Source organism: Phalacrocorax aristotelis, chromosome 3, assembly GCF_949628215.1.
Source record: "Phalacrocorax aristotelis chromosome 3, bGulAri2.1, whole genome shotgun sequence".
Lineage (NCBI taxonomy): Eukaryota > Metazoa > Chordata > Aves > Suliformes > Phalacrocoracidae > Phalacrocorax > Phalacrocorax aristotelis.
This window is the reverse complement of record NC_134278.1, coordinates 14,180,292-14,202,614: the sequence shown is the minus strand read 5'-3', so window position 1 is coordinate 14,202,614 and position 22,323 is coordinate 14,180,292. Positions and strand designations below refer to the sequence as shown.

General features: G+C 36.7%; 1 protein-coding gene across 1 annotated transcript in view; it reads right to left on the bottom strand.

Moving 5' to 3' along the window:
* Positions 1-22,323, bottom strand: part of NBAS (NBAS subunit of NRZ tethering complex) — a 188,265-nt gene that overhangs the window by 93,849 nt on the left and 72,093 nt on the right. The window contains exons 33-40 of the mRNA XM_075086782.1: positions 19,631-19,744; positions 17,624-17,781; positions 15,878-15,976; positions 8,604-8,768; positions 7,896-8,009; positions 7,525-7,648; positions 933-1,009; positions 259-396 (exon numbers count right to left, since the gene is read on the bottom strand). Of these exons, the coding sequence (XP_074942883.1) occupies positions 259-396; positions 933-1,009; positions 7,525-7,648; positions 7,896-8,009; positions 8,604-8,768; positions 15,878-15,976; positions 17,624-17,781; positions 19,631-19,744 (989 nt within the window). The remainder of the gene's footprint in view (positions 1-258; positions 397-932; positions 1,010-7,524; positions 7,649-7,895; positions 8,010-8,603; positions 8,769-15,877; positions 15,977-17,623; positions 17,782-19,630; positions 19,745-22,323) is intronic.

Below are 22,323 nucleotides of genomic sequence, written 5' to 3'. Positions count from 1 at the left end.
GTGTTTATAAGCTACTTTGAAGACTGATAGTGCTATTACCTATAGCACTTGATATTCTGCTTCAAAAACTCTTCCTCAAATTGTGAAGTACTTGTCTGTTTACAGCACTGTAGAAGAATAATTATACATAACTTAGCAGGCTGCTCACAGTGTAAGTCAGATCAGCTCTGTAACAAGCTTAACTCACGTACTGGATATTTAGAAGAGCTTTAATGCTACATGTTAATGAATATGGTTTTAAAAAGAAAGAGTACTAACCCTGTAGAGAGGGTGGCATTTGTCCTTGAAACATGGTGCCAAACGAGCATAGATCTGCAGACTATAGTAATAACTTGCCAGCCGGAGAGATAACGCAGAATGTAATTGCTTTTCAAAGCATTTGTTGGCATCTACCACCTAGGAGAAAGACACCATTAATTTAGATGAAAGAATAAGAAAGCATACAACATTAGGCACGCAAACTTTCTAAAAATCTACTTTCTGTGATTTAGATATAGCTCTGACTATGTTTTTCTGGCACAGAAGTACATCAGTAAGCTACACACAAAGATAATTCTATATTATGACATTTCTCCCCCCTTACACAAACACCTAACCAAAATGATTTTCCAGCTACAGTTTTGCTGCTTCCATACCACAAAGTTATTAATCATATTTTTGAGCTACGTTAGAACTGTCAGTCAGGTGGTCCAACTACTATTTTAAATAAGATCTGTCTTTTCGCCAGTGCCACGCTCATAAACCAGTCCAACAGCATTTGTTCAGAGTTTTTTTTAAATGCACCAGCCCAATCTATAAAAATGTCTATTTAAATGAATTCAAAGACTTATATTTTAAAACCCTAAGGAAATTGTATTTTCTTATGGAATTTTGAAATGGCGTGAATAGTCTTTCCTGGCAAAGACATACAGACAAAATCACAGTCAACACACCTGTGGCAGCGCAAGTAGATAGGCGAGAGACAAGGCCATATCGTTCGGTAAAGCATCACTTGCCAGTTGTAGCAGAACTGCAACATACAGGGAGCAGAAATAAAGCTTTGATTACTGACCCACCTGTCCTTGACAGTTAGCAAATGAAATGTTTTCAGTGTAACCGTATTTTATTAGACACTAGCTTGAAGCAGTCTATACATAATTAAACACTTATCAGTGCAATCCAGGAACAGATAATATGTAATTAAACTGCAGCACAGCTTTACCTTGACTTCCAGGCAAAGCGTTTGATGCATTAACCAAACAAGAATGAGACTATGCAGTAACAGATGCTAAACAAAGTTACTAAAATATCACCAGTACTGATTTACAAGTAAATCTTTTGCTTGTAAAATCAAGGCAGCAATGTAATGTTGTAAGCATCTGAAGATACCAACCAGAGGAACAGTACAAGATGCCTTCTCTTCAAGCCTGAGCTCTAATTCACTTACCACAGAACACAACAAATAATACTTAAAACTTCCATCTTAAATATATTTTAAAAAGGCACTACAAGCGTCATATGAAATTTTAAACAACATCAGTGAAACACTAAAACCAGGTCCTGCCATATACTGCAAACAGAACTATCAGCACAATGACATAGTCGAAATTAACCCATCAAAGAATAATTATTCTGATTATAAAAATATACGCTTCTAGAAAAACTGATACAAAAATTACCTGCTTTTCCTACATTACAGACACCAAACTTGGATTTTTGTTTAAAAAAAACCACTGTAGTTTACATTACAGAAATAGGAGAACCAATACACAGACACAATGTAAGCACACAAGATTTTTTAATTATTAACAGGATATCTCCTTCATGCAATTATCTTCTTGTGTACTAAAGTCAAGTATCACTGTGGTTGCTACAGAAGTTCCAACAAACAATTACAGAATAGCGATTTCTCGTGATACACTAAATATTCAGTTTTGGGGGTAGAGAATATCTGTTATTAGTTCCAGGGACGACTTCAAAAGTCTTATGAAACCTGGACCAGAAATTGCATAAGGAGTTGTAAGTATGCCAGGAAAATAACATTATGTTTTTCTTTTTTTACAGGTTATATTACTACTGTAGTCCTATCAGCAGAAGCCATCTTCCAGCAACTTAGCTCTTTGTTTACTTTAAGGAAGTCTCAACTACCTATATTCCCACATTACAAAACTACTCTTGAGGGCACACTGGCAAGAAACCTGGTTCCTTTACACACACAGCCCTCCAGTGAATTCTTTTTTTCCAAAGAATGATTTATAAAAGGTTTGAATGACCAATTATAATTTCCAGATTACCATTAATTTCCCATCAGCTGAAGTGAATTTACATGCTAGCCTTCAGCCTGATACGTAAACTGAATTTGTGTGACAAGTCATCACAGAGGCTGTATGCATGGCAATGTGTCCCAGTTACTGCAAATACAGTCTGTCCAACAGCACCTATACTCTATGCTTCAAAGAACTTTTACCAAAAGTTTCTTGCTGCTGACAGCTTGTTCCTGGTAAATAACTTGTATGCTGTCCAAGCAAAGGTAATAGAACTCTAGAATTTTCTAATATGAAAATCATAATTAGTTTGCAAAATTGCTATCTCCTACTCTAAGCACAAGCAAAAGTTAACTTTATATGTTCTTACAACCACCTCTAGCTGAACAGAAAAACTGGGAGGAGGGAAAGAAGAATGGGCTTCTGTTATTTTCTCCCTTCCTCTGGAAAATTAATGATTGCAAAGCCATGGGAATAGATAATAAATTGTGGGTTCTCTTCCAGCTTAATATCCCCCAACATGACAACTGCCACACTAGCAAAAATTTATCTTCGCCCTTCAGATAGCAATCACGACAAAGAACACAGCACCAACACAAGGCCAGAAAACAATATTATTTGATTCATACTCTTTCATGAAGATCAAGACAAAGAATCACAGAATAGTAGGGGTTGGAAGGGACCTCTGGAGATCATCTTGTCCAACCCCCCTGCTTGAGCAGGCACACCTAGAGCAGGGGGCACAGGAACGCGTCCAGGCAGGTTTTGAATGTCTCCAGGGAAGGGACTCCACACCCTCCCTGGGCAGCCTGTGCCGCTGCTCTGGCACCCGCACAGGAAAGAAGTTTTTCCTCATGTTTAGCTGGAACTCCCTGTGTTCCAACTTGTGCCCATTGCCCCTTGTCCTGTCGTTGGGCACCATTGAAAAGAGCCTGGCCCCATCCTCTTGACACCCACCCTTCAGATATTTATAAGCATTGATGAGATCACCCCTCAGGCTGAACAAACCCAAGTCTCTCAGCCTTTCCTCATAAGGGAGATGCTCCAGCCCCTGGTCACCTTGGTAGCTCTCCACTGGACTCGCTCAAGCAGTTCCCTGTCCTTCTTCAACTGGGGGGCCCAGACCTGGACACAGCACTCCAAATGCTGAGTATCCCAGTTGCCAGAATGTACTTAAGAAGACAAACCTGCCTCCACTGTCATCCCTTCTGAGGAAAAAAAAACACCCTGTATTGTTTCAATAAATACAAATTTTCCGTGTGCTTGTGTGTAGATAAGCCTGTTTGGAAGGTAAAGTAGGGGAGAAAATGGTTTATTTCTGAAAACTGGAATTTATCAATACTTAGGAAGTTTCAACTCTTTTCCCATGTGTCATGGTTCAGCCTCAGCTGGCAACTGAACACCACGCAGCCGCTCACTCACTCCCCCCCCACCCCTGTGGGATGGGGAAGAGAATCAGACGAGCAAAAGAACTTGTGGGTTGAGATAAGCACAGTTTAATGATTACAATAAAATAATAATTATAATAATAATCATGATAATGACAACAATGTTAAAATAATAAAATGGAAAAGGAAGGGAAAGGGAAAAAAAGAAAAAAAAAAAAACCACAGAAGCACAAACGATACAGCCGCTCACCACCCGCTGACCGACGCTGCCCGTCCCCAAGCCGTTATTGCTGCCTCCCTCCCCCGGCCAGCCCCTCCCAGGTAACATACTGGGCATGACGTTACATGATATGGAATATCCCTTTGGCCAGTTTGAACCCTCTCTCTTAGCTGTGCCCCCTCCCCTCCTGGCTACTTGCGCACCCAGCAGAGCATGGGAAGCTGGAAAAGCCCTTGGCTAGTACAAGCGCTACCCAGCAACAGCCAAAACATCTGTGTTATCTCAACATTTTTTTCCATGCTAAGTTCAAAGCACAGCACTATACCAGCTAGAGTGAAGAAAATTAAGTCTATCCCAGCTAAAACCATGACACCATGTTTTTTTTCTTCTGCAAAGAAATGCAAAAACTGCTTCGAGTCTTCAATTGTTCATTTAGCATGTAATAAAAACTCACTACATTAGAAGTATATATTGCAGTTAAACCACCATATCTGCAAGAATTTACAGAATCATGGCAAACATCAACCTATTCTTTGTTCTAAAATCCGTGAGGATTAATAGGCATCACTGACTTTCTTGTGTTTACTACGAGTTTATTACCTAGTCCGGTTACAATGAAATGCAGCCATAACCTGTAGCAACTTCCCATTCAGATCTCATCTTCAAACTCCCCACCGAATCCCTCAGGGCTATGAAGAAAGACAACTACAGTTAAACAGAGATGCACAACACTGCCTTGGCCATGCTAAGTCTGGATGCACTTATGCTGCAACTGAGGAAAGGGCATTTTACTGGACCCAAAGCGATAGGTGCTACCACTTCACCAAAAAATGCTCAGTCTACCATCTACATCCACACAGAAAGTACACGAGAAGTCAAAGTCCAAGGCCAGTGACCCTATCAAATCCACAAAAGAAGCAGCAAACGTCATCTTGAGTTTTATCATGCACGCTGCCTATAGGGAAAGCGTTTTGCCATTCCCTCACACCAGGAACATGATGCTGCTATAGTAACAGAAACAGAGTTTGATGCATACTACAACTTCTCCTAAGAAAATATGCTAAGTACAACGAAGGTTTATTTTCTAAACTGCGTCTTCTTCCAGGTTTGTCAGTTCTTCTAACAGAGCTGAAACCTGCTGCTGTAGCTGTCCTAGAAGACAACTAGAAGAAAAAAATGGGATTCAAACCTCTCAGAAAAATCAAGTGAAATCTGCTATATTTGTTAGTTACTAGTATGGAAGCTAATAACTCATATCAGCACTCAAGTTTCATATGGCAAAATCCTCCCACCTTACTGTAAGCCTGTAAATACGGGAAAAGCACTGAATATGCATATTTTCAAAGCTCCACAATCCTGAAAATGTTAACTGACTGCCCTGGTTTCAGCTGGGATAGATGTAATTTTCTTCATAGTAGCCAGCATGGGGCTGTGTTTTAGATTTGTGCTAAACATCTCTGCATTATCACCACTGTTTTTTAGTTGTTGCTAAGTAGCCCTTACACTGGTCAAGGACTCTTTCAGCTCCCCGCGCTCTGCTGGGTGCACAAGGAGCTGGGAGGGGGCACAGCCAGGACAGCTGACCCCAACTGAACAACGGGATGTCCCACACCGTATGACGTCATGCTCAGTATATAAAGCTGGGGAAGAAGGAGGAAGGGGGTGATGTTTGGAGTGATGGCATTCGTTTTCCCAAGTAACTGTTACCTGTGATGGAGCCCTGCTTCCCTGGGGATGGCTGAACCCCTGCCTGCCCATGGAAAGCAGTGAATGAATTCCTTGTTTTGCTTTGCTTGTGTGCATGGATTTTGCTTTACCTATTAAACTGTCTTTCTCTCAACCCAGGAGTTTCCTCACTTTTACTCTTCCAATTCTCTCCCCCGTCCCACCAGCGGGGAGTGAGCGAGCAGCTGTGTGGTGCTTGGTTGCTGACTGGGGCTAAACCATAAGGACTTTCACGGGAACTGATAAAGCAAAGCATTAAGAAAAGGAAAGATATGGGATTCAATACTGTTAATCCAGAGCTAAATGCATTAAAATTAGCAGATTACCAATCCATTCATTTACAGAAAGCTACATTACACTTAGGTGTAAGAACGCTGCCTACTCACTACCAAAAGGTGTCATACAGCAGGATTGCTAAGTACAGAATAAATATAGTTCAGTTTTCCAGATGAAAACACAGAACCCTCAGCTCCATAGCACAGTCAGACAGACTCATAAGTCAAATTCAGACTGACTATAGAACAGGAGTAGTGGAAGAGAACAGAAGTATTAAAATGGCAAAAACAGAGGAGTCTGCAAACTTAAGAGGAGGAAGATAGAGGCTCAGAAACTAAAGCTGGAATCTAAAATTTCTTTTCTTCAAGAAAAATGTCCCCAAAACTGAAATTTCCATCTCAAAGGCAGCCACTGAATTGTAAACCACCAGTTCCAATTACTCAAGTTGGAGCAGGAAATATTACCAAAGATCTGCCTACTAACATCATTTGCCCTAAGAAAGCAACAAATACTTGTAATCCTTGCCTCCCCCTCCTTTAAAACAGAGGCATCAGAGCTAGAAGCCTATAGGCTTTCAGCATGCAAGAAAAGAGATCATAAATAGGGATTTTAAACTATTTTTGCATTAAGAGAGCATGAAAGGAACAAAATGTGAATCTATCCTCATTTGTACAAGCTGTTGCTGACCTTTTCTAATTCACAGTGTTGTTACAACTGTACAGGTTACCTGTAGAAATAACACACTACTGAATCGTATACTTGCAAGACAAATATGCTGATTTTCACTAAACAGTTGAAATAAAACTGTGGCTTATGAAGAAAGTCTCACTTCAAACGTTTCTCATATTGCAAGTGATTTAATATACTCATTTTTCATGGCAGAACTTACCATGCAATAAAATATAATACGGGTATCTTCCTTCAAAAGACACTAACAGCATGTAAATATTTAAACAGTTCATTTCTTAGACCAGCAGGAGACAGCCAAAGGAAAGAAACAATCATAGGTGGTTCTGTGTGGTTGGGTTTTGGTTGGGGTTTTTTTTGGGTTGCCTTTTTTTTTTTTTTAAGTGAAACTTTCAGTTAAGAAATTGTGAAGTATAACCTACAAAATGTAGACATTTCAGAAGACAAAAAGTTCTAGTGATTCCAGAAGCTGCAGTTAAGCAGTAATTTGCAAATAAAATACTGTAATGATCCTGCAATACTGAAAGCTGAATACACAATGGCACAGTATCTGAACATGAGAATACACAGGCACACATACAACTAACATTAACACTGGGTTGCAAATTTCCATTTAAATATCTGTACATGGTAGCATTCAGAAAATCTTCAAAAATTCCCCTCCCCGCCCTGCAATGTTCATTTCTTTGTCAGCCCCCAAATATCAGTTTCTGCTTATTTAAAGCCAACTTTTGGATTTCAGATTTCTAGTCTTTACTGAGAAACTGATTGTAAAAATACAACTTTCTCTTGAAAACTCTGCAGCTACTTCTATCGAGACTACTTACCAAGGTAAGATGTTGAACTGGATCACAACTCATACAAAATACCCAGACAATACTTCAAATCATTGTGTGCAATTCTCCATATTGAAACCCATCCATAGATTCTCCTATATTTAGTGTATATAGCAAATAGGGGAGTGAATATACACGCACAGCCATACCTTCTGTAGTTGGAAGTAGGTCTTTTCCTTTGCTCTTTGTTTCTGTCAGTTTCTCTGTTCTCAGCAATACTTCTGCAAAGCTTTCTGAAGAATTGTTCTGGTACGTGCCATAGCTGATTTCAGACTAAAAGTAAAATAAGGTAACTGACGCATGCACACTACACCCGGCAGTTATATTTAGCTCACTCACATCAGATGCTATTATCTGCCTTGGTTCCTGCATTTGCTTTCTTTTCTGCTTAATTCTGGATTTTTTTCCTACTATTGCACAAAATTTCAAGTCACACAAATAATCCAAAATCCATATTATTACTTAATTATAAGATCTCACTAAAAAATTTATACTTCAGAATTCTGTAACTGACACTTACTTCTGCGACATATGGATCAGCAATTAGAGACTCATAAAACGGATGACAGCCTTGTTTTTCCACAGTGGCATTTTCTCCAGGCCCACTTTTTAATACATCTCCAAATTCTTGGCCCTGGAAAAAATAAGTATAGTTGAACCTAGTCACAAAAAAAAATGCTCATTAAAAAGCTTATAACTGCTGTTCAGAACGGAATTAACTGTAAATGAAAATATCATTAAATTCCGAGGAGAGAAAGGTAGGAGTCATCTTATAGAAACCAATGCTGAACGAGGTCCAGTACTCTTAAAAGAAAGAGAATCATGCTCAAAAGTGGTATCAGAGAAACTGGTATAAAAACACATTATAGAAAATCCACTGAAACAGAAAAGGTGGAAAAGAGAATCTGAAAAAGAACAGCTTTGAGTATAAAATGACAGTATTTAAAGAGTGGACTTCACCATGCTTTCTTCCCTGAAGTTCTGCAATTTCAACTATGCTTTCCCACACTATGCTAAAAAAGCAGGAGAAAACAGATTAGAAAACAAGAAAAGGGAACAGCTTTAGACCCCTTCTTTCATTGGAATTTGCTTGCAAACAATCCCTTGATGTCTCTAGTTCATTTATCAGTTTGAGGTCTTCAGTTATCAGATACCTATAAAGGAGCCCAGCTTTTATACTAATGTATTGAGTGCGTAAACGTCTGCAGACACATCAGCAATCCCTTACATGTAATGGTCGAAGATAAGTTAATGATCTCTTCCACCACTGTCCATCACTGACAGCATGCAGCATGGCTTTTGTAGTCATAGTTGTGTTAGACAACACCTTCATGGTTTTTGATGTCGTCCAGTACAACAAATCAGCAGACTGGCTAGAGACGCTGGTTTCATCCTGTGAGCATATCCAACACACAATGGCAAGCGTTAGACACATGCTTTAAACAGGCTAATGACCTAAAGCCAAACGCATTAGAGATAAAGCACACTATGTTAATAACATATTTTAATGATTATTAATTTAAGCAACAGCTGTCAAAAACAAAAGGTAAGTTAAAAGTGATTTAAAAGTTTCAATCTGAAGTGAGGAGCGTGATCAACAGCATGTTTTGCCCCTTATTCAACTATAACCTTGTTTCCACAATCACCAGCCGTTTTTAATTCCAAAGTTTAAGGGTAATGTTTTACATTATTGTTGAATGCTTCTGTTCAAGTAATGACCTCTGTACAAATGAGAGGATTGAGCATGCTAAAATTAATGTTCAATAATTCAAGAAAGCCGATAGTAGAGACAATCTTGTACTTGTACAGAGGTAGCATTAAGCTGAATTCTCAGTAGGGGAAATGGTAAAGAGATGTAAACATTCATCTCCACACCAACTGAAATAGTATCATCAAGATTTGAAATTCTGCAGTTGGGACTTACAAGGTACCACATACATCAAGCCTAAAAGACTGCAAAGAAGAATTGAGACCCCAGCCTATTCTCAATCCCAAACTGCTTCTGTAATACATGCATGTATACATCTACACATTTTCCTGCAAAACATCTTCACTCAGTCGCACTAAACTCACATGTAAGTGAATTCTTGTAAGTAGAAGACATGTTCCACAAGTGGAGCTTTCTGCACCAGCTCTTCCCCATGTAAAGCATTTAAAATACACCCATGTAGGTTGATCTGTGCTATTCTAGCCCTGAAAGGTTTGTTAACTGCATACTTTACACAGCTTACAAATTAGGCAAATACACTATTAGCATGCTAATGTAAACACAGTCTTCAGCAACAGAAAATATTTTCCTCCATACAGCAAACTTCAACAGCTTTATATCCAATGTCTCTCCCTAACAACTCTATTATTGATTTCCCCATACACTGAAGTGTACGGAAATAGAAAAATTCTACCTGCATAACTGAATGGGAGGTATTAGTTTACAACTAACTCATGACAAAATTTCAGACGTGAGAGAAAAAGGATGCCAAACTATGCTCAAGTCAGTTATGTCCCACTGTAAAGTCAGTGACAGATCACGTTAGCTTCAGTAAGGCAGAGTTTCACTGTAGACGAACTTATTTTTAGTACCTTTTAGTATAGTATGCAGTAAATCACTGCCTCAAGCTGACTACTGAAGTAGCAAGTCCATCTTAAATCCTTTCCATTAAGGCTTCAACATCTTTTTTCCATCTTTTCTGAAATGATATTCTCCATTTCGCAGATGCACCACTAACTGAATGGCTAAACTGGGAATTTCAGCTTTTACTTCACCAAGTGAAGAAAGAGCACGCCAAGTACATCAAGTCAGAATTTTTAATCCTCTGGAAAGTAAAAAGCAACAGAAAATCCTAGGCCTGGTGGCTTGGTGGGGTGAAGAATTCCTTGTTTGTGTGTTTTTTAAATAGACCACTCTTGTGATTTATTGTACAAAAGCTTTTTGTAATTTATTTTAAATATTTTATACAGAATACTGATTTCTCTGTCTCCACCTTCAAGCAGATGGTACAGCACACCTGATTCTTCATGCAAAGAAAATAAAACAAAACCAAAACAAAACAGAACCAGAAAAAAAAAACTCCCCCATCCCAAACCTCTCAACTTCATTTGAGCAAAATATATTTTTTTAAATAAAGCTCCTTCAGTCGTGTGAAAACTAGTGGGCTAACTTGTATGCTGGTGTGCATGCCTCTATAGCTCTACCGCTATCAGATAAAGTCTACTGATTTTTTTCTAGAGAGAATTTCAACTCTTATGAGTAATTAGAGTCTTTTCTACACAAATAAGAATTGTTTTCAGAAAAGTCATTCCTCTCTGTACCTGCAATAGAAACACTTTCAAGCTATAACTTTTTGATATCCTGAATCAATCTCTCATAAAATAAATGACTTCTTGAAGATTGCTGGAGGTCTCATTTTAAGAATACAGCTTTAATTGTATTCTTTAATTGTATCTTCAGTTACAGTTCGGAGGTTTTGAAGGGTGTTTGGGGAAAATTATTTTCTTATATTATTTTTTCCATGTATCTTTTTATAAAAATAAGCACTTCCGATTAAAAACAAAATAACTTATTAATCCTAAATTAGTAGTTTAAAAATTTGTATGAATCTAAATTGATGTAAAAAAGTGAACTAACAAATTCTCAATTACCAAGATATTCTAAAATAACAGCAAAAATATTTATATATCCACATAGGCTCATACACACACATATATATAATTTCAAGCAGTCTAATGGAAGGAACAAATAACAAAGCACACTATTTTTTAAATAACTCTCAGAAGAGAGATAAATTAGAACACCTGCAACAGATTTTTGTTTTGGTCTTTAATGACAATTAGTCAAGGCACAAGTATCAAAAGATGCAAAAACCACACACTGTATGCACTTTATGCAAGAAGAGTCATTATGCATTATGAATATGAAGGAACAGAGCGAGGTGGAACAGATTCTGTCCAGAAGATGGAACATCAGGTATTAGTTTCCCTTTTTCTTTTTCCCTTTTTGGTGTTCCCACTGGAAAACCAGAATTTAAAATAGTGTCTTTTACATAACTATTCATGTTTTTTCTACATTTATGTTTTGTGACTTGGAGGGGTTTGGTTTGGGGTTATTTGTTTTCTTTTTGTAATGGATGTTACAGCTAATCACAGAATCATTCAGGTTGGATCAAATCCAACCATAAACCTAACGCTAACCAATGAACCAGTCTAATTGAAAACTATAGTCCTGCAAAGATAAACCAGCCCCTAGACTATGGAGAAGATTCAGCTGAAGATGACAACACTAAAAATCAGGTGTGACTGGACGTTTAAGCTCTTATGAGAGCTATAATGTCACTGGAACCACAAAAAGTAACCCAGCCTTAAGCATACACAATGCCTTTGATTCAGCTGCTTACCCAGGCTTTGATGACTGTCTGAGATATATAGCAGTAAATAAGATATGATATCTGCTTGACATTTGTAGATCTGACAGAGGACGAACACTTTTTGGGTCAGTAGCTAAAGGACAGGAGGATAACTTAGAGCATCTCAAATAATTGATATCTATGATATAAGTAACTGAATCAAGCACCTAATGGCTGATCAACTGCATGCATTCTCTATGCGCCATTGACTGGATCTCCAATGACTATGACAGGAATTTGAATAGTGCAAATATAGAGTTCCATGTTGAGATTTTTCTCCTCTGTGTAAGAGTTCAGGTCACTGTAAATGAACACGATTCCTTCAGGAATTAAAGCTACCTCTTCCTGTAAGAAGAATTCTAATTTAGTTATTACAGAATTAAAACCAGTACAGTTACTAACCCACAAAACACAGCTCGTTAATTGCGAAGTAAAAAATAAAATTAATTTTTAAAAAATATCAAAACTATTTGGAACAGCAGCTGAAGCACTATTTTTGCCCTAAGGTTCCAATGACTCCAAGTGGAAGAGTTCCCAGTGCATGCTACATAAATACAGCAGTCCCTAATCATTTCTAACCAGCAGTAATAAAAATGCATGACATACCACTTTAATGTTTTTAAAGATGCTGTCTTTTCCCAGTTTGTCTAGTGTTTGGGAAAAATGCTAAAGCAAAGAAAATGCTAATGTTCTGTTAATTGGAAATTTTGTCTTCTTTAAGCAATGCTCAAGAAAATCATTCCTATAACTTGAAGACAGTCTCCTCTAGAAATTATGTCTGCTTCCCTATCAAAGATTTTGGTTTCAAGGAAACTTGAAACTGCAAATTTCTCTTGTGCTGATATTACTGTAAAGTTTTCACATTCAGATATATGAAATATAATGATTTTATTTATAACAGACAAAACCATGTTTTCAGTATTACACAGATTTAACAAAAACTCAGAGCTCATTTACAAGGCAATTGATAGCTATTGTTTCTACTGTGTATACACAACACGGCATCTCATGACTAAGCACTATATTTTAATCTAATAATGTTAGCAATAATATTCTGAGATGCTTTTCATTAATCAAGACCCTACTTTTCTCACCGATTTTTTTTTTTTTTCTTTGAGAAGCACAAGATTAGTTGTTGAGACATTTGTAGCATACAACAAGGAGAAAAAAGGGTGGGAACTGGGAAACTTAATGTTTTGCTTAATAACCTGCTATGTTGAAATCATTGTAGCTTCCAGAGAGGATAATTTCGCCAATGAATTCCATGAGTTCAATCAACAATGACAAGCTGGCACTAAGATAATAAAGTACACGCTTGTGCAAATGCATTATTTCCTACAGAATAATTGCGTGCATCTTTACCATAGCAATCAGGAATTTCCTTCACAGTATGACCACCAAAAACTTGGAGAAAACTTATACTGAAGTCAATATGACTGCAATGTTAAATAACACATTTCTGTGCAATCTGTGAAGATATGTAGCCAGCTGCTATCAAGATTTCTGTAAGTTTCATGGGGAAAAAAGTTCCAGAGGAAAAACTTTAAGTAACAAAAATTAAATGAGTGTAGACATTCCTAGAGAAGAGTTCATCAAGAGAAGAATGATTGACAAGTATGACCAGCTGGTGATATAGGTTGGTATAATGGAAAAAATGGTAGTGGCAACTAATGATTCAATACTTGATAAAAGATAAGAAGTAGAAGAAGGTCACTAAAGCTTTGAAAGTGAAAAATCAATATACTTACAGATTGGTATTTTTAATGCAACAGAGAAAGGGATGCCCAAGCACATGAATACTAGAAGCAGCTTTGTCAAGATAAGGAAAATTACATTTAGAGCACCAATTTGAAAAGGTATCAGTGAATGAGAAAAAAAGAACATTTGTCAATTCCTTGAGAAAAGGATGCAATAAGTTAAGCAGGACATAGGTGAAAAGAAAGGCTTAAAACGAAAGGGCAAAAAAAATACTATTTGTTTTTTCTTTGAAGAAACTGAAATTCCGTGCAAGACAATGAAGGTGAAGCACGAGGAGTTAGCTAAAGTGGAACTATGGGAACTGCAGTTTTGCGATTCAGTTAAGTCAGAAACTGAGTTATTGAATATATTGCTCTTCTAACATTTCAGACGTCTGTAACAAAGGAAGGGTTATACAGTGACTAAATTCTTGGCTATATTTTCTCCTGTGTCATTACAAGAAATTAAAGCAGCTATAAATCCCTATTAGTCAACTGGGAGAGAACAAAAAGACAGAATTAGCAAATATACAGAACTCATTTCATAGCGTAACAGTCTGAAATATGACATGCCAAGAAGCTATATTAAAATAGAATGAAAAAAAACAAAGCCTCAATGCAGCGGCATACAAACTTGCCAGGTCAACTGTCTGCCTACCTCCAACTGAACAGACAACCAACCACAACTAAAGGGGGCAGAGGGAGGAATGAAAGATATATTGGAGAAAATAACAACGGATAATTTTCTGAATGTGAATTCTCCAGCATAATGAAAATTGCTTCAGATATCCAAACGGAACTGATAATGAAGTTAATTAGTGAGTTTACTCAACTCTCATAAAGCACAGAATAAGTTTCTGAATCACTTATATGCATAACTGTTCCATCACAACATACAGTCGATGGTACCTCAGCATATGAAAGGTGATGCATGACAAATTTGTTATATACATTAAAATATTGTAAACATACATATCCACACCTGCATCACAAGGTTCCACAGTTTTATTAACATCTACTTCATCTTCCTCTCAGAGATTCCTTTATCAATCTCCAGAAAATAAAAAGCATTCTTGCCAATGAACAGACCTCTTCTTCATATCAATTACTCTAGCAGATAGATACATAGTGTTTAGCTCTCATCCTCTGAATACTGTTTTCAGCGCTATTTTACTTACCTGTCCATTTATTTTTAATATATGTAAATATGTATATGTATGTTTACATATGCATATATGTATACAAAGTATGCATGGATGCCTATACATATATTAAAAACCAGACAAAATACAGACATATTCATGGAAGTTGCTTGTTCCCATTCCAATAACACAAAGGAGACATGTGGCTTTTTTAAGCCACATGGTGTTAAATATACCAAAGGCAAAGACCAGCATGCTCCAGCGTGTTCAGCTGCCACTGGTAAAAATTCCCCTGGGTATAATGACAGTAAGGAGGCTGCAATTCAGATATTTCTCAAAAAGCCAGACTACGCAACATCAGACACCTTTCTTTCTTTCTTTCTCTATTCTTTCCTGTATTTCTTCAAGGTTTTTGCCACTGACAACCCCCCAAATCTGTTTATCACCTATAAAAAAACTCAAACAGAAAACAGAGGAAAAACTAAATTAAACATAGAATTTTACACTCTGAAGGGGATGAAAAAGACATTATTTTCTTTCATAAATAGGTTATTGCATCTTCTTTAAAGAGAGAAATGTACTTGCAATTGTACATGTACACACTTAAATTTGTTCAAATAACACACATGAAAAGTAGAAAGAATAATAGTAGACTTTTTTCCTGCTGCCCTATCTCTAAAGTCTCAATGTTCCTTCTGATCTTTCTCACAAAAATAACTTCACATGCAATATATAAAAGTTACAAAATACCAAAGAACTCAAAAACTTAATGATGCACAGAACAAAGAGGAAAAATAAGTTTAATTCAAAACCTTTTTTAATTAAATACATATCTCAGATTTATTTTCAAATGTCTGTCTCTGCAATTGGGACAGTTCAAAAATCAAACCAGTATTAATGTGTTTTACTGTTTTAACTTTTGTTGCATTTTCCTTTTCTCCTGCCTCTGGATGTTTTGTTTTGGGTTTGATTTTTTTTTTCCTGTGGTGCTAAGACTGTGTAGGAAGAAGCAATGAAAAATAAGAACAGATTAAGTATAAATACATAAGCAAAACCTTGAACTTAAAACCATCTAAGGACAGAAAAAACAGAAAACAGTAGATATATTTAATGTTGTGCATTTTATCTAGTCAACAGGTAGATGTTGCTGAAAACTCAAATTCAGCTCTTCAGCATAATGCAGACAAAATCATTATTACTTTTAAAACTCTCTTTAAAGCTTACCTCTGTATCCTTCCTAATCAGCGAAGAAGGTCCCAAGTTGTTTATATTCTCACCTCCTTCTGAAGGAAGAAACTGGTAATTCACAGCCTGGTAGAGAATCTATAAACACAAAATCAATATAATCTCTTACCAGTTAAATAATCAAATGTAAGAATTATGCCTGGTGTCACAGGAAACCCAAGAAATTCTGATGTAGAAGTTTCCATGATAGAAAAACAAGGGTGCAGGGGAAGACAGGGAGAAGACCACGTAGGTATCTTTGACATCCTCTCACTGTTGTAGTCCCTAGACAAAAAAACTGAACTTCCCTTCTCTGTGATTTTTATGCAGTATTTTTCACACAATATAAGAATTTTGTTTTTTTAATTATATGCACCCTCCTATACTACGTAGACTAAAGAACTTCCATGAAAAACATCCATTATCTGAACTGTGCTCTGAGGTATTCGGCAACTCCGCAGAGGTGTTATGTAAGATAAGTTTTGCAAGCAGAATTTCCACAGGCCATAGAACTAATGGAGGTCCACAAAAGACACTTATATATATCACCTGGTCAGCGTGACCTTCTGATAAAGTTTTTAGCATACATCTATTTATCTACAAAGACAGAGCACTTGGACTGAACACATAGAACCTTTAACAAACAGAGCTGAAAAGCGTATGCTTAGTTTATGGAGAGAGTAATTGTGGAAGAAACTGATTAAACGTGCTTTGACAGAAATCCTGACTTGGGTTTGGCTTCCTGGGGCAAATACCAAATTAACTGTCACTGTACTTTTGCTACAAATGATAGTGCACTAACAGAGAAATCAGCAACAAATTCAATCTCAAGTTTTGTGAACAGAGAAGACAGAGAACTGAGATGCAGCCTGAAGAATGCATCTGTACTCTAGCAATTGCTCCCTTCTCCCCCATTCTTCAGACAAAGAATGCAAACCCGCCAAGATGTTTTTATTACACAAAGATAAGTCTATGAACACTTGTGAACTCTTAGACAACTAAGACAAATGGGAACTCCTAAACAAATAACAGTACGTAGGCCAAGCCACAATTACACTGAAAAGAAATTTAACATTTTCACAACCTAAATTACTTCACTGCAATTTCAAATCAAACTTTTCAGAAGGTTTGCTATGTTGTCTTGCCATACATAACTTTTTTTTTTTAAATGCTACAATTATGTGTTCTCACATATATAATTTGATCAGCTGAACACCTAAGACCTGATTCTATTAAGAAGTCAGTCATTGCAGAGTTATTAAAGATGGCTCAGACAAAGTTGTTGTAGTTGTTAAAACCATTACATGGTTGAAATCAGTGAGAACAGAATTTCATGGTAGAGATTACAAAAATGTAAGAACAAACATTTAATGGATATTTATGTGGACATTTAATGATGTTTCATACAAGGTGTAAACAGGTGACAGAACCTGGAAAACAATGAAAAAAATTATTTAACCGCATTTGCAAACAAAATGTTTAAATCAGGTAATAAATGAAGAAATTAAAAATACTGCAGATCGAGAATACAATTGCACTCCTACTTGAGAAGTCAACTCATCTTATAAAAATGCTTATAAAGAGATCTCATCTGTTGCAATATAACAATAAAGTAGAAGAATAGATTAGAACAAATACAAACTTGTTGGGGGATGCAACTTAAAGGCACAAACTTGAAAATGAACCCAATTCCCTTTATTTTGGTTAGCATTGAACTTGCATGAAATAAGTTTCAGAAACTCCCACCTGGGTTTGCAGTGAACTGCTCACTCCCAGCAACGCCTCTATGGCACTTGGGGGACAGTGTGTCAGAGCAAAAGCCATGAGTTCCTGACGCATACCCAAATCATGGTAGCCTTCAGATTGCCCAAGTTGACTGCATACTTCCCAGCTTTTAGAATAACCTACAAGGGAATGCAAAACATACTTCTGAGATTGGTAAACTTCACAACTAATAGGAGGATGCTGCATAATTCTTACTGAATGAGATAAAGGAGGGCGTGTGGCATTCCTGTCAACACTTATCCCCTGGGAAAGGAACCATAAAGCCTCCATAAAACAGAGACATAACTCAACTTTAGACTGACCAAATATATAGAAGATTATTATCATACTGCAGATATCAGTAGAACAGGCATCTGTAGGCCTACACACTATATTTGCACATATTACAATAGGAAAATCATAATTTACTTCAGAGCATGATATTAAACACCTTACAGGAGTGGCTGTAAAAAAAACCCCAAAGTAGTAAAATATATCACTTAATGTAATTAAAAGATCCTCAATCCTTCTCAGATTTTCCCCCCTCAGCCTCAAGGCAGAAGAAAAGCCAAAGACACAAATCCCATCTTCCTTAGTATCTTGACACATATATGTCATTTACCTCCATTCATATCCTCACATAAACAAAATACATAAATACCACATGTATTTTAAGAGTTTTGATGGAAGGGTAGACATCTAACAGACCTGCACTTTCCTACTAGCTGCAATCACATATTTTTACCTGTTTGAAAGGGCTACAGTGTAGAAAGAATGAGAAATAGTGGTTCCCAGATGCATACAGAAAAGCTCCCTGAGGTTGTCTCATAGTTCAGTAACTATCTTATTACATGCAGTATTTGCTGTGTACTTCTCCATTCCATGTATTTGTCCATTACATACAGCAAAAACATTTGCATGTTTTTGTCTTGCAAAAGAAATATCAAAGAACTAGGAACCTTTTTGCCTGCCTTAGGAGGAGATTACAGGAATCTGGCTGTCACCTTGTCTTCTCAGCTCCTATACATCTCATGCATCATGTCAGAAAGCCAAGAAATTAAGTTTGGAAATATCCAAATGGACCTGGGCAAATGTCTGTCCAAAATTATAGGTCTAAATTTTAAAATACCTGAATCGTCTTTTATAATGTGCACACAACTTAGTAAGAAACAGGAGTCGGCACTTTTTACTACAGCCTATAATATTGTTTTCAGATTGAAAACTAAATACAAAATTGCAGGCTAACAAAATTTTATTTCTTATAATTAATTCCAGAGGTGAACAAGTGGGATAGCAATTGCAGAGAAAGATTTTTTGACTGTGTGAATGAACTTTTGCAAACTGACACACATTTTAAATATACTGAAATACATTTCCATAATGAATATTACAGACAAGAAACGTGACTATGTATAAATGATAATGAATATGTAAGGACCAACATACATGTTTAATCTCCATAGTTTTACACATGAACATTCATTAACAAAAACATAATGCCAAGCATAGTAAACGGGATTTAAACAATGTGACAAATTTAAGCTTTTTCTTTCACTTTCTTAAAAGGAAAAAAAATGTACTGAGGAGAAAATTAAAAATTAAATTCCTACTGGGATATATTTTGAGCTTCTGACACAAAAAATAAAGGATTATCTGAATGAAAGCATGCAACCTCAGTTGAGAGATCTCAGTGAACTAAACTGATTTAGAAAAAGATCAACATGACCCCAGAAGTCACTGTGGCTTAAGTATTTTGTAGTTCCATAACTACATGGAGTTTCTCCTCCATGACAACAGGATTCATCATATTTCATATCATCTGCCTTCTACATTTGCCATGCTGATGTCAGTTGACTTCCACAAACACAACATAACCGATTTTTGAGTGAAACGGACCAATCTGAAGTACCATGCTTCACAGTTAGCCAGGAGTCAGAACTCAGAGTTCCACTACCATCACCCCACACCACCCCCATTTATTTACTTCACCTGTGGCCATGAGCTCCTGGCAATGCATACTAGCTGCTTTGTAGTCCTGGAAACTGAGAGCTTGTTCCACTAGAAGTATTAAAACTTGACCTTTTCTCTCTGTCTGATCATCTCCTGTAAGAAAAATTCAACACTTTTATTAGTTAATTGGAATTAATGGCCAACTTAAGCTTGCTACTTTATTTCTTAAGAAAATTCATGACAGACTTTTCACGTTGTGGCATGTAAACTGAAGCAGAAATAAAATTATCTACTTTTTCCTGAAGGAAACAATAAAAACTGCAAATGTTTTTTAAAATACATTTGCATCATAGCTGGCAAAAAAAAAAAAAAACCACTCCCACAAAAAAAACACACCTACCAAAAAAATGCACAGCATGTTGTGTCCAGGTTAAAAAAAAAAAAACTTTTGAAAACTGTATTTATGTGATGGCCAAGACATAGATCAAAACTGATATTTAAGGTAGCATACAAATCAAAATCCTGACATTGGAAAAAAACTTCTGTGAACTGTAATCAAAGTAGTATTGAAATTTTTATTTGTTTTGTTACAGAATACAAAGCCTCAGTTTAAACTCCCACTTCATGGAGCCAAATAATTAATGAGATATGGGAGACAAGTATTTAAAAATCCCTTCCCTCATAAATTGAGTGAGTAGAACCAAAACTATTTCTTTCACACCATACGTGCATCTTGGTCACCAGACCTTCTGGACAATGCCTCTTCCCTCAGTTATGAGGCAAAAGTAATGCTTCAGATACTACCGATCTCATGAATGTTATTTATTTTACTGACACCAGTTGCTCCAGTCTTGTGCTCAAAATTGCACGTATGTCCATGCGTTATACGAGGTGAGTAAACATACACAGGAAAAATAATCTCAAGGTATTAATTTTAATTTAGGAAAGAATGATGGCAAGAAGCTAGTAAAAATGAGTTGGTTTTTTCAATACAAGCTTCTTGCTCATGTTTCTCCCCTATTATTAAAAGCGATTTTACGCAGTCACCACTGTTAAAGTCATTTGAAAAGGGCACTGGTTTATGAAACTATATTACTACAACTTGTGAAATGCAAATATTTCAGAAGGTTAAACAGATCCGGTTCTAAAAACCATTTAAAGGGTACACGTTCTTAAATTGCAAAGTTGTTATTTTTAACTTGACTTTGCAGGTCCATCAATGCAGACAAAGCAAATTTCTTTTTAAAGCTTTCTCAAACGAAAAGACACACCAGTTGCACTAGAATAACATTCAGGGAAGTGAAGTTATCCTACTTACTGAACTCAGTCAAGATTCCCCTAATCCCGGCACATCATAACTAATTCGGCAGGGAAAACAGGTTTGCTTCCCATCATTTTATCTTTTGGCCTCTTGCTCTATATAGTGCCAACACACGATGTTGCAAATTAATCACATCCAAGGCTCTCCTGTTGCAAAATTTTGTCCTCTGGAACCTGGGAACTTCTCATCCGGGCAAAAGCAATTACAGATGACAAAGAGGTGCTTCTATCTACACAAGCTATATGTGAACTGTCATTTCTATAAGAGATCTGTACTTGCCACTCACCTCCCGATGCCCACTTCACCCTGACAGCTTTACTACTTACAGAGAGATTTGACTAAGCAGCAAACACAAACAGAAGGCAAGAGAAACAATCGAACTATTGTCCCTGAGATTTGAGCTAGACAAAATAATCACTGATATTTATTACTACTTAAAAATCAGTGGGATTGGAAGGAAGAGAGGAACACTTGGAGCAAGGAATGATTTTCTTCTTAACTGTGCTTGAGCAGTTGTATGCTGACAAGTCCCCCAACCCCAATGTTTAGCTAAGCAGTTTTGATGCAGTAGGATACATCTCCACATGTTTTACAAAAGCACAAGCATAAAATGTACAGATCTTTTTCCTTCCACTCCATGGGTGTACTTGCTCATCTTATCTCCACCGTTCACTCATTTAAACTTCCACTATCTTGACACATGCTGTTATGTCACAGAACAACAGTCAGCCCTTTTTCACATGGCTTTCCTTTCCTCAACAGTGCAGTCATTTAAAACACTACTTTCTGCAGTTAAGCAGCAAGGTCTTGTTCTTGTCTTCAAAGATGAAAAAATTCATTGCTTCAGATTCATGATGCCTCACTGGAAGACATTTTTAATAATGAAGTCTTATAAAAGTGAAAGCTTTGAATTCTAAAATGACAGGCATCCAAGATTTAAAACCAAAAAAAGGTTCAATGAGAAAAACCATTAAAATTGTAGCCTTACAGTAATTCTGCATTAAGCCTCAATGTTAATGTCTGGCATCCAAACTCAAACACATTAAGGTCAGAAATTGGAAAGAATATCTTAGTTTTTGTTTTCCTTTTAGTATTTGTGAAAGTATTTGTGTGTGTTCATTTCCTTTGAACTATTGCCTCCTCACATCATAAAGAAAATGCATTTATATTCTAAAGGTTATTCCACTCAGATTTAAGTCTCCAAAGCTCTTTCCATCTCCTTTTGTTATGATGTTTAGCATTAAGCTAGAAGTTGATACAACTTCTATATGACATTATACCTGAAAGGAGGTTGTAACTAGGCGGGTGTTGATCTCTTCTCCCAAGTAACTAATCATAGAACAAGAGGAAATGGCCTCAAGTTGCGCCAGGGAAGGCTTGGGTGGGATATTGGGAAAAATTTCTTCACCAA